Source organism: Anabas testudineus, chromosome 6, assembly GCF_900324465.2.
Source record: "Anabas testudineus chromosome 6, fAnaTes1.2, whole genome shotgun sequence".
NCBI classification, from domain to species: domain Eukaryota; kingdom Metazoa; phylum Chordata; class Actinopteri; order Anabantiformes; family Anabantidae; genus Anabas; species Anabas testudineus.
The window spans coordinates 7,752,866-7,765,495 of record NC_046615.1 but is presented as its reverse complement, the minus strand read 5'-3'; the positions used below and the strand labels follow the sequence as shown (position 1 = coordinate 7,765,495).

General features: G+C 41.0%; 1 protein-coding gene across 1 annotated transcript in view; it reads left to right on the top strand.

The window, feature by feature from the left end:
* LOC113166035 (neural-cadherin-like) overlaps positions 1–11,881 on the top strand; it is a 73,913-nt gene extending 62,032 nt beyond the window's left edge. Inside the window, exons 29-33 of the mRNA XM_026365952.1 lie at positions 1,517–1,781; positions 2,412–2,595; positions 4,465–4,715; positions 10,173–10,327; positions 10,923–11,881. Of these exons, the coding sequence (XP_026221737.1) occupies positions 1,517–1,781; positions 2,412–2,595; positions 4,465–4,715; positions 10,173–10,327; positions 10,923–11,492 (1,425 nt within the window). The 3' untranslated portion in view covers positions 11,493–11,881. The remainder of the gene's footprint in view (positions 1–1,516; positions 1,782–2,411; positions 2,596–4,464; positions 4,716–10,172; positions 10,328–10,922) is intronic.
* Positions 11,882–12,630: the final 749 nt, after the last annotated feature.

Here is a 12,630-nt window from a genome sequence, read left to right as displayed (position 1 = left end):
ATTGTCTCTGCTTGTGCTTGTTATTTGTTAGACAGCACTGTTTAAAGCATCACCCTCGATTCTTGTTCTTCTTTGGGTCTTTAGACAACATGAGGAAAAACAATGTTGTCCTCTTCTCTTGTTGCAACCCCACAGTGACAGTAAAAGGAAAAGGCTGTAGCCTTCACTGTATGTGGGCCGCGAAGCTCCTCTCTGTGAAAACCTCTCTGGAGCTGAGTTGGTGAGCTGTATAAAACATCTGATGTCTGTTTGCAGCAGCACGCTGAAGCATTTTCAGCCTGGTTGTCTCAAAGCTCTTAGAAACACTTGAGCACAAGCATGGTGTGTTTGGCGACAACAAGCCCTAATTTAAAGGGCTGTCTCTCTCCCCCTTTTTTCTTAGGAGTAGATACGGGATAGAGTGCACACTGAATAAATAACCACACTTTCACACAAAGGTTACCAGGGGCTAGCTGGGTATAAACAGCATGCTGCTCTCCAAGGAGTATGGTGTATCTGTAAAGAAAACATTTATCTAATACAGCCTATGAAGGATTCTTTCATGGAACGACTGTCAGACACCACTTTGTCAAAAACCACTAACCCTTAAGAGCAGTGAAAGTAAAAACAAAGCTTTTCATTTTAATCTTTTATATTAAATGTTAGTTGAGTTTGAAAAATATGCTTGAACATTTTGTGCTTAATGGTGACTGTGTCAATCTCTAGGGAAACTGCAGAAATTCCATATAATCAGATTTTTTTAAGAGTATTGATTAAGTCTTTGTCCTTCGTTCATTTTTGTTGTGGACTTCAGGGCAGGCTGAGGGTGAGAGCACAGTCAGCTTTTACTGTATGTGTGTGCGTGTGTGTGTGCGTGTGTGTGTGCGCACGCGCTTGCCCTGTGTTTGAGACGCATTTAAGATGCCCATGCTGAGGGAGCAATAGTTAACACAAGCTGGGCTGAACGTGAATTATCTTGCCCCACTGTTTCCAATTAAGCTTTGGACATGTACAAGCTGCAGTTATGAGGGTCCCTCACTGGTTGAATCCATTGTGTTCTCTCATCCTTAACTGCTAAAGATAATTGTTGTTTCCACTATACCTTCCCTTCGGGATGACTCCGGCTACAGCCACACGGTGCTGTGTACGGCATCGTCGCAAAGCGCCAACTGCTGAATTAATTTTTATCACTGAAATTGTCGTGTCATTTTCTGGCGGGTTCACCTCAGATATTTTTTCCCCTGTAGTTAGATTTTACAGTTCTTGCATGGCCCAACCTTTGCTGCCTTTTCTCCACCATGGGATCTGGCCTACTTCTTATAATGTTGTTATGCTCAAGATCTGTTTGCTCATCAACACAGCACAATATGGTAGGAGTTGAGGTTTATCAGTGTAGAATGTGTGTCACCTCCTTTTATCCAGACAACTACTAGTATGGTGTTACTGCATCTAATGGCAACCTGGTTTACCACAGTGCATTCCTCTTCTGTTTGAATGTTTTCATTTCAAACATGTTAAGCCCAACTACATATCTCAGGTTATTCAGGGTCTGCTGGCTGTTTTCTACAACCTTGGCGATGGTGACTACAACATCACACTGCCCCACTATCGCCTTGATGATGGAGATTGGCACGAGGTGGAGCTGGATCGTTACGGCAGAGAGTTCACCCTGCGACTGGACGGCGGTGGAGGATGGCGAGAGGTTACAGCCTCTCCCGGCCAGAGTCAGGAGATCATTATTGACCCCTCAGTGGTGATGCTTGGAAACTCTTTTCCGCCAGGGCTCAACCAGAGCTTCCTCGGTAGGTGGCTGTTTATGTATTTTTGTCAGGATGTGCGTGAATGAATATATTAACTTAAGATGAGTGAAAGGATAAATTGTAGAGTAGCAAAAAGAAACAGGGTAAATTATTATTTAGGTCAATTTAAAAATAGACTGTCAAATTGTCAAACACACAAGTGGACATATACTGTAAATGATTCAGTGCTCTTCTTCTTCACTTACTGGTAGGTTTGCATTTCTCAAGCTGACCTAAAGGTGTTTTTGATCCCTTAGTTTCAAGCAGATGAGAGAAAGTGAGTCATTAGAGCTGATTGGTATTTACATGACGTGTTACGCCTCATGCTTCCCGCAGAGTGAGCAAAATAACCAGTAGAGAAATATCCTGTAAAAAAAACGGTCAGTCCATGCTGACAGCTTAGCCTCAGGCTATTTGTGTATTGGGTGCAGGGGAGCTTGCATGTGCATTGGTCTGCAAGTGACTCCGTTTGTGTGTGTCAATTCATACGTCTCTCTTCTTGAGTATCCACCCCTGCCGTGGCATAAATGTGTCCATAAAAGATTTTGCCTGAGGACTGGTGTCTTAGTGCATCTTCTGGCATTATGGCAAGTTTTTTTTCATATTCCTCTTCCTCTTCTCTCTCTGTACCAGGTTGTTTGCGGGATGTAAGGTTTAACAGCCGCGCTATCCACCTGGATCTGGAACAGACTTCAGAGGGGCTTCAGGTGGTCACTTCTCAAGGTGTCTCTGTTGGCTGCTCCTCCGAAGCCTGCAGGAAACATCATTGCTCCCCTCCCTTGGTCTGTGTGGACCTCTGGAGACATCACGAGTGCAGGTGCTGCAAATATACAGAATAAATAACCCAGGAAGTTAATGAGGCCTTACAGTTGGCAGGCACATTCTGTATATATTTGCACGCGTACATCCTGAGACAAGAAATGCATACCACAGCTCTGCTTATAATAAACTTAACAACACCAGCACCCAGTTCACAAATTGCATTAGCAAATAATGTCAAGAAGAGCACATTGCTATTTTGCAGGTTTATTGCAGAGGTTAATAATACAATAAAATCATTTATCCAGCCTAAGGTTAACAAAAGGTTGAATATAAATCACCTGTTAAATGTGCAGGTTTTCAAAGAAACATGACACAAAACAAATTCAACAGAGACAAATCATCTCTGACCAAAGTGCAGGTGCACTGGACCAAAAAAAAACCTTAAAAAACTGACATAATCTTTTAAGTACTTTATTTTATGTTGTCTTTTATACACGAAATGCTGCCCAAAGTTACAAGACATCATAATATAATAGTCAACAACTTTACTTCAGGAGTAATAGGATGAAACAGTCAACAATGATTAGTTATTTAAAGGAGAACTCTGTAGTTCACCATTACTCAGTTTACATTTGTGATTAAATGATTTGAGCTTTATACTGAGTTTCAGCCCATTGTTCACTCTTGCTGCTCTTTTGTTGTTTTCAGCTACAGCAGGCAGTTTGTTTTTAGTTTTTTAGAAAAGGCTGTAAAAACCCACTGAGTGCTACCTGCTCAGCATTAAATGGCAAACAAACAGCTGACTAGTTGGTGAACATAATGGGGCATTAAGCAGAGAAAAGGACCAGATATTTCCCCTATGAGTCCAAATGCAGAGCTAAAGGAGAGTGAATGTTGAATTTACATTTGCAAGATAATCATAAATGTGACTGAAAATGATTTTTGCTCTTTTTTGTAAAACGAGCATTTGCATCATAACTATTTCGCCAACATCAACTTAAATGCCGATGAAATGTAAATATTGTGTTCCCACTGCCCTGAAGTGGCCATAAAATCAGTGATTGGTTCAAATAAAGTTTTATACTCCTCTAATAATGTATTATATGTTGTAAGTAAGACTTTAACTGTAACTGTTCATCAATAAGAACTTTGATTCAATGCAGTACTACTGATCAGTTAAGCGTTAGTAAGCATATTATGTAATTTACTAATAATGTAGTCATATAGTTTAGGTTTCAAATTATAAAACCAACTGGTGTCTTATTAAGAGATTGTACTTAGATATACCATGATTTTTACATTACAGTACATTCCAATTTAAAAAAGGGTGCAAAAGATGAAAAATGGAATAACTTTATATTGACTGATTCATAAAGGTGTCTACCAGATGGCAGCTAGGCTGAGTTTACCCAAATGCTTAACACTGTGTCAAGCTGAGTGAAATGCGAGGACCAGCAGCGATTGTCAGCGCTTCGGTTGCCCCTTTAAACTCTGCAGGACAGCTAACTTTCCTGGTTGTTATTTCAGCACTCAGAACCTGTGTGGGACTTTTGAATGCGGCCGAATATCCATATTCTGTGATTGCAGCACAGCCTCAGGATACAAAGCACTGAGAGAAGCAGGGGCAGGGGTGAATAATATTCAGGGGATATTTTGTACAAATATACTAAGGGACTGCTGCTGCAAAGTCAATCTCGGCTCATTGGTTTCTTTTTCAGTGTTTTCTTGCAATACAGTCGACACCATATAACCTTCAAAGAGCGTATCTTTGAATTTGATATAAGAGGTGTAACTCCGGAGAGATTTATTTTTACACTGTCAGCTTTGGTTTCATAGCTCTGTAGAATTCAGCGTTCCTTTTTATCTAACAGTTTCCCAAGTGTCTCTCGTCTGTGGTTTACAGTACAGTCTCTCCTCTGCACAGGTGCCCTCCAGGCCATCTGACCAAAGAGAGCTCTTTGGGCAAAGTGTGTGTCTACACTCTGTGCGCCAGCCGGCCATGTCGCCACGGCACCTGCGTGGCGCACTCTCCGTCTCGCTACTCGTGCCACTGCAGCGAGGGCTACCGAGGACGGCACTGTGAGGTGACACTCGCCATGTTCCACAATGAGGAGAGCAACAGCCTCAGCATGAGCTCCATGTTCGCCATCAGCATCTGTGTCATGGCCTTTTTAGGTAGCTATGTCGACTATGTCATCTTTTATCTGTGGTAACAGCGCCGTCATCATCTTTTCTTGTGTTTCTTTATGCCTTTTTGATGTTTTTGTCTCACGATTTGTTTTGTTTTTTTCTTATTTAATACATTGATGTTCATCTTGTTTATTTATTTTTGTTTGTTGTCATCTTCATGGCATAATTCTCCATTATGTTTGGTTTTATCTGTTTCATCCAGGATTTGTATTTGCTTTCCGCCCATGTTTGCTTCTGTGAAATCTATTCATACACATCTCTTGTAGCTGTATTGATCTCTTGAGTTGTGCCAGGATGTGATTTCTCCATGGGAGGCTGGTGAAAGCGTGAAACAAATATTTGCAATGGAACAAAAAAGCAGGGAGGGAGACATTGTATGTCTTAATTTGTGATTCACATGGAAGCTGTAAAAGTCCCTTGGGAAATGGGGAGTTTCTTTATGTGTTTTTCTATATTTCTCATTATGTTTGTGTCCCCTGTCTCTTCCAATGTTACGCTCTGACTTCAGAAGTCAATTTCACTCTCTGCCTTATTTTTTATCTGTCCAACTTATTTTATATCCCACCATCCACTCATTTTACTCCCTTGATGTGTTTTTTCCTTCCGTTTCTGTGTACATTTCAAGTCTCCCAAATGTGTCCATATTGTGCACTTTAGTGTTATGTGCAGTTTGAAAAACTGTACATCACACACATCTGAAAAAAAACCTCCAAGGTACGGACAGGTAATTCCGAGTTTATTGTTACTAAAGGTTATTTTAGGTTCAGAGGTTTCATTAAGTATTTTTATCATAATCACTTTCAGAGTAAAGTTAGGGCGTAAACAGTTATAACTAAGAGTTTGTATATTAAGTGGATGGTTTTGATTTGACCCCAGAGTTATGAGTTACTCTGTCATAGTAACAGAGATGCATTGAAATACACTGATTGCTGGATTGTAGTGATCAGCATGCAAGAAAAGACAAGACAACAGTCTTCTTGAAGTAAATTTTGTGCCAAAATGCAAGATCTTAGACGGTTTAACCACTTGCGACAACAAACACAATTTGAAAGCGTGATCGCTGAAGCTCTGCTCATGTATTTAATGTTGAGGTGTTTTAAAATTAAATCACATTAATGCTTTACATATCTTTTGAGTAAATGTACAACCAACCACAATCTCACAGAACATTCCCATTTATAGGTCAACGTTCAGTCAGCACTATAGAGAGTTGGCTGCACAGCTTGAGTGTATGGTTTGTTTGGTCAGTTCGTGTTATAAATTATGAAGGCTGACTAGTGAAAATATTATATCATAATTGTAGCATAGGGATTTGATGAAAAGTATATTTGTTTATTCAGAAGAGCTTGTTTTTATAATGAATTTTTGTCATGTACTCATGAATCAAGAAATATTTAAATGCAGATTTATTCAGTAATATTGGTAGGATAGTGTGCAAAATAGAACTGGCATTAAACAGATATAAATAAAAACAACATAAGATTCAATTAGTAATTCAGCTCACATGAGTTTTATATGAGATAAAAAAAAGTTAGATACAATACAAGTGAGGTTTTATATTTATTATATGTATTCTAAAAGTAAAAATCGAATTGCCAAGTCTTGGTATGGGATTCTGAGGACCTTCACTGGCTTTGAAGACTTTGACTTGTCAGTTCATCTAAGCCTGCACTCTGACATATGAGAGGTCATAAGTTCAGAAATGTATACCAGAGCCCCACTGCTGGCTGCTTTGTAGGTGAAGAATACAATCTTAAAATCAATAAGTTTAAGATTTATCTAGGCTCTCTGGTTTCTTCTTTGTGCCTGTTGAGAGTACAGCTGCTGAATTTTGAAGTTGTTTTGACTAATGCCTGAATACATAGTATTACTAAAGCAAGAAGGTATTAATGCATGGATGGCCTTTCCCAAGTATGTAGTAGAAAAATATTAGGATATACTCATATACTGAGGATATCAGACTGATGAGACCAGTTGCCATGGTGTAACGTTCAGATTAGCATACAGGGTGTTTCTCAACTGAAAAAGCATGCTTTTTTATTTTTTTATGTGTCAAATTTTATTAAACATGTCAATGTAAATTGACATAGCAGGGACAATATTTCTGCAATGAAGAAAGAATTTGTGAGTCAAAAGGTTTTGCTGTTGTTTAGGTGCACTAAACACCAACAGCTACAGCTTCTGTGATAAAATAAGAATAAATGTCCCAGCTCTAAACCTGATTTGAGAAGATAATCTACTAGTGTAAATGTGTACACACTTAATAAAGAAAACAGGGTTGGGTGTGTGACAGGCTTTGTTAATATTTAATGGCATCAATATTCAATATAAAGTACACACTTCACACACAAAAACAACTCAAATCATGGTCAGACATGCAGGTTCTGTTTATTTGGACGACTGTAGTTTTATAACTGTGTCATCTTTTTCTCTAGCCATATGTATGTGTATGTCTGTGTGTGTATGTGTGCACATGCATGTTGTTGCACTCACTACCCTCAGTAGGGCCACATCGCTGTTTATGAGTCTTTCTGTCAGAGACAGGCTTATAAAATGCTTGGGCAATTCAATACACTGTCCCTGCCTCTATAACTGACTCAACATTCCCTCCAGGGCATGTGGCTAGTATTGGGACATCATTTATTCTGACACTTGAGAGTGAAACATATAAAGCGGTCTTCAATATTTGATAATGAATTCAAAGATGATAAAGTATGGCCTTGGCATCATTCATGAAAATGTATGTGTTGTTTGCATGCTAACTAAAAGAAAGTGCAGTCTATTTGAAGTGGCTTTCCTACCTTCACAGTCACAAATGAGGTATTTATATTCAAGGCTCAAACCTTTCACCTCAACAAGAATCACACGCTATAATACAGATTAAAAGAGCATTCTATTACAGTATTTATACTAAACTGTATTATATATACTGTATTTTTACTTCTTGAACGTTTTAGTAAATCTTTTTTTTTTTTTTTTGCTTAAAGCAAAAAGAAAAACAGGTTTTGCCTCATGATGAACAGTCCTGAATGTAGAAATAAAACAAGTCTAGTGGTTGGGTTTTATGAAAGATCCATTATTCACTATACAGTTGTTCAACAGTGACCCTCATCACCACAGGAACGACTACCATAAATACACACTCACACTCTGCACACTCACTGCACCAAGCAAGACTACTGGCTGGGTGCTAAATTAAAGGGGGACTCCGACTCTGCCTCAAAGTGCATTAAAAGTTAAAACGATCATCCATTATTAAGTTTTACATAAGCCATCACAGGCCGACTAGTCTGTGAGTTCAGCGCACGTTATTGACAGAGCCAGATGAGCTGGTGTCTGACCAAGCTTCATTAGTCCAGCATCAAATCTGGCATCTTGTTTTTGAAGAATTGGGGGGAAAAAAAAAAATAGCTTCCCCATATGGGCTCGTAGATGCCAGGCGATCATGTAAAGTGCCTGTTCTTTTTATTCCCTAAGAGATTTATAAATAAATAATTTCTTCAACTCTTCCCCATCTCTCACCTGTCTCATTTCCTTCTGCTCGTTTGTCTTCTTCTCTGCCAAATCTCGTTTCATCCATCTCACGGCTCATTTTTTCTCATTAACTTCAGACTGGAGCTACAGTTGAAGGGTTAAGTGTTTTGATCAAGTTATGTTGTAGTTGTTTACTTGACAACTCATTCATAATGCACCGTCTGGCCCAGGCTAACAACATAATACCCTGTTTACAGTAACAGTTAGAGGGCAAAGAGGTAGCAGCATTATGGATTGATGAATCACTACGATGTTTGTTCTCCACCCAGAGTGATATTGATCTCAGTGGAACATAGGTGCACACACATGCACATACACACACACACACACACACACACAGAGACAACTCCAGGCACCAGTGGCTGCAGGTGTAAGGGGCAACCACTGTGCACAAGTATGTGTTTACTTGTGGCTGATGTGATTGTGGTGGTGGTGGGGGTTGTGCATCAGCCCCACTGTGATGCGTATCGAACTCCTCCCCTGCCAAGATGTGTTTTATACCAGCTCAGGTGATGTTGAGGGGCGAGGTGATTGTGGTGCTTCAGGCACCAACTCAGAGTAGGTCATTCTGGAGGAGGGGGAGGGGGTGGGGGTCATCGGGTAGGTGCAGGGCCTCATCGAGATTCTGGTGTTTTCTGTGAGGGCTCTCGGGTGCAGTAGTGAAGGAGCGGGGTCAGCTGATCAATATATCTCTCCCCCCCTGCCCCATGCCGAGGACAGCCGGCTGAGAAGCGAGGAGGAGGGAGCTTACAATCCCTGTTTTTTTCCATACGATATGAGAGCAGCATAGAAATGTGCAGGAGCTGATGTGTTAAAGATGTTCCAGACACTTAATAAAGACGTAATGATTGCTAATTGTGATGTTGCTTTTTTAGCAGGATTAGCTTCCGGGGAGTTGTTTTTCTGTTTTTGTTTATGAATATATGCCTGTTAGTGTGACCCCAAAGAGCTCTTGGCGCATTAGTCGCTTTCGAAGCAATTACTTTAAAACTCCAGACTAATGTGATTTGCCCACATTTCTCAGAAGATTTCCAATTAAACTAATACTTAGAAAATAACATATCAACTATTCTGGTTGAAATGGATCCTATCTGGTGTGAGAAATAAAAGCGGGGGCCAGACAGGGGCCAGAGACAGACTGAAAAATAGGAACAGTCGGTGGCTTAATGAGTGAGGAAGAGAAGAGAAAAGACACAGTTCCAGTATATGGAGACAAGAAAAAAAAGAATTACAAAGATAAAATAAAGAGAGTCAAAGTGTGAACTAGTAAAAACAGATAGTGAGGAAGAGAAAAAGAGAAACAGGGATGGCAGATGGAAAAAAAAAATATTGGTGGAGATTAATGGACTTTAAAGGTCAGTCCAGCATGTTGTATAATTCAGCACACAATAGCTGTGATTGATGTCTATGCTTTAGGACCTTTCCTGTTCTGCTCCTGCAGCATTCCTCTCCACGCTCATCCGAGCCACTAAGGCATTGAGTTTAAGCTGGGTGGAGTACAAATTCTGTTAATAGGTTTCCAAGGAACTGTGGCCTTTGATAAGACAGGAAACAGAGGCAACATCAAAGGGAATAGGTGGAAAGTTGGTGCCTCAGTTTCCATGTATGTTCCATTAGTGTGTCTTAAGTGTACAGTCAGTGCAACTAACAGGACTTCCAGGACCAATCAGTGTGATGGAAAATCCATTAACAGTTAAATACTATAAGCATTTAGAAGGATGTTGGGTCTTGTGTTACATCTGATGAAAACTACATACAGTATATTCACAGTGCAGTTACATCATCAGTTTCTGCTCACGTTGTCAGTTTTATTTACACCCAAAGAAATGTTGTTTTTCTGCTCAGAATCTCATTTTAATTACGTGAAAGTGCTCCTGCTGTGTTAACATGCTCTCTGGCACCCCTCAGTGTTGATGCTGGGCCTGTTTCTCTACTCCTGCTGGAGGAGACACAAGGGGCTGAAGGAGGGAGTGTACCATGTGTCTGCGCACCACGGCGAGTGGGAGGATATCCGAGAAAACGTGCTCAACTACGACGAGGAAGGAGGAGGGGAGCAGGACCAGGTAAACATGCACACGGTGATTGTCAGGCAGGCACTGAAAGACAACGTGACACGGCTTTTAGTTCTCATTTCCGTGATTGTGCATTTAAAATGTCATCGCGCAATACTCAAGGATCTTTTTAAAAACCATACAAACAAGCAGGCTACAAAAAGGTACAGACATTAACATTTGATTGAGAGCAGTGTTTGTTGGTACCTTGAAATGAAAACCAAATATCAGTTCCCTGGAGATCCACGGTGTGAGTCAATTAGCTGAAATTAGGCAAGCAGACAGCAATTGCTCTTAATGTCTCTGTTGTAATAGTGCTGGAAATAGCAGACCCCACAGCAATCAGATAATTAATTACTTGGGTAATCAATAGTGTTGTTGTTGCCACATCTCTTCCTGCGTGGTTGGATGTGTTGGCCTGAAGAACAGCTCCATTGGCTATAGCAGAGCCATTAGCTGAGCTACACTGCTCTGAGCACAGATTGGTGTCATGTGGTAATGTTGTTTTTCATTATCTCCTAAATCCAAAAAAAGATTACACAGGACTTCTCTTCTGTCCTTTCATTCCCTGCTCCTCTGTGCCTCTCTCTCTCTGTTGGTTTCTCAGAATGCCTTTAATATGGTGGAGCTGCAGCGTTCCCTTCAGCCCAGCCCGGCACAGTCTCTGCGCTACAGCTATCCTCAAAGCATGATCTCCTACCCGCAGACTAAGCTTCCCCAGGACGACAATAAGAAGCCGGCGTCTAATGGAAACGGCAGTGCAGCCATCGCCCTGCGCCTGGCCATCCCCCCCTCAGAAACAGAAACCCTGCCGTCTCCTCTGACCTTCCGCCGCTCCCAGAAAACTCTTTCCTTCTCCAGCCAGGACTTGGCCCGCTACTTGTGTGAGGTCATCAGGGACATGGAGCAGCCAGGGGAGCCTGTTGGCACCATGACCACGCCACGGCGTTCCTCTGAAAAGGAGCGTGGCCTGACAGCGGTGCACTCCCTCAGCTCCCTCAGTGGATCTCAGGGTTCAGAGGTCAGGCTTCAGGGGGCCCAGAACACCCGGCTGGACAGGTTCAAAACCCTCCGAGCTGTGGTGAGCGATTTAAGAGGAGACTCCAAGGCTCCAGAGGACCAGAGAGACAAACTGAAGGAGAGCAGAGGGCCGCTGAACTGCAAGAAGAGTGGGTGAAGCCGCTCAGAGAAACAGAACTGAAGGTTGCAGAAAAGCAACACTAATCAGAAGACGGCGGAGGAATTCCAAAGGGAGATCATTAAATGTGAAATACTCTGAGACTGGGAGATTCCCAGGGTGTATGTGAAGTCTGCTCTAAATGTACTGTATTGATAAAACTTTGAACATTTAAGTTCTTTGATATAAAAGATGTTTACCAATGAATGACCAGATGTGACGTATTGTTTACTTGACATTGCACTGTACAGTATTTAATCCACAGAAAGCGCTTTTTTTGGAAACGCTCTGTGTCACAACTACTCGTGTCATAAAACTCTGCAAGTAGGACAGCAAATGAGTTTCCTGTGAGCGAAGTGGATTTTCTTTTCTGGTAATGACTCATGAAACCATTTATGTGACATAATTATTTTGTTTCATTTGTATTATCTATTTCCTTTTAAATAAATTAATATCTTTGATAATATTTCGAGCTTGATCTTGTTCAAACACCAGTCCACATTAGTGATCATCAAATCTCCCACTTTTGATGTTCAAGCCAACTTTCATCATCAAATGTTGCCCAAGCTGTTTTTTTTTTGTTTTTTTTTTTCTGGTCAGCAGTCACAAAGAAAAGATGTCTTTCTTATTACCTTCACATGAATAATCCTGGCTGTGTAGTTCCATTTTATCTGTCTTCATTTATTTCTGGCAGTGATTAGGATGAATCGTGACTCAGAAATAAACTGGAACATCTGTTCTTGTTTTATTCAGCTAACTATTACCAGCAACAATGCTCTGATGTGAAGAACAAAGTCAATTTCAGGATTAATCATTCATGTCCAGAGCCTGTAGCCCTCTGACCGGAGCTTCTGGGAGTCTGCAGTATGAACTTAGAAGTGTGGGGGCCCCAGCAGGCCGCCCTACACTACACTTAATTGGACGGCATTACTGGAGTTAAACAGCTGTGACACTGGAGTGAGCCGCTGGGGAAGCACACGCTGTTGCTGCACGTGCAGCTGATGGTCCTGATGCTGGCGTCTGGCCCATCTACACACCCACGTGAAAAGCAAAACGGATGGTTTCACCTTTCTTTATTTTTTATTTTATTTTTTTTCTAAGGATTTTCTATTCCTGGGTCTTGAGTAGTGAACAAGGG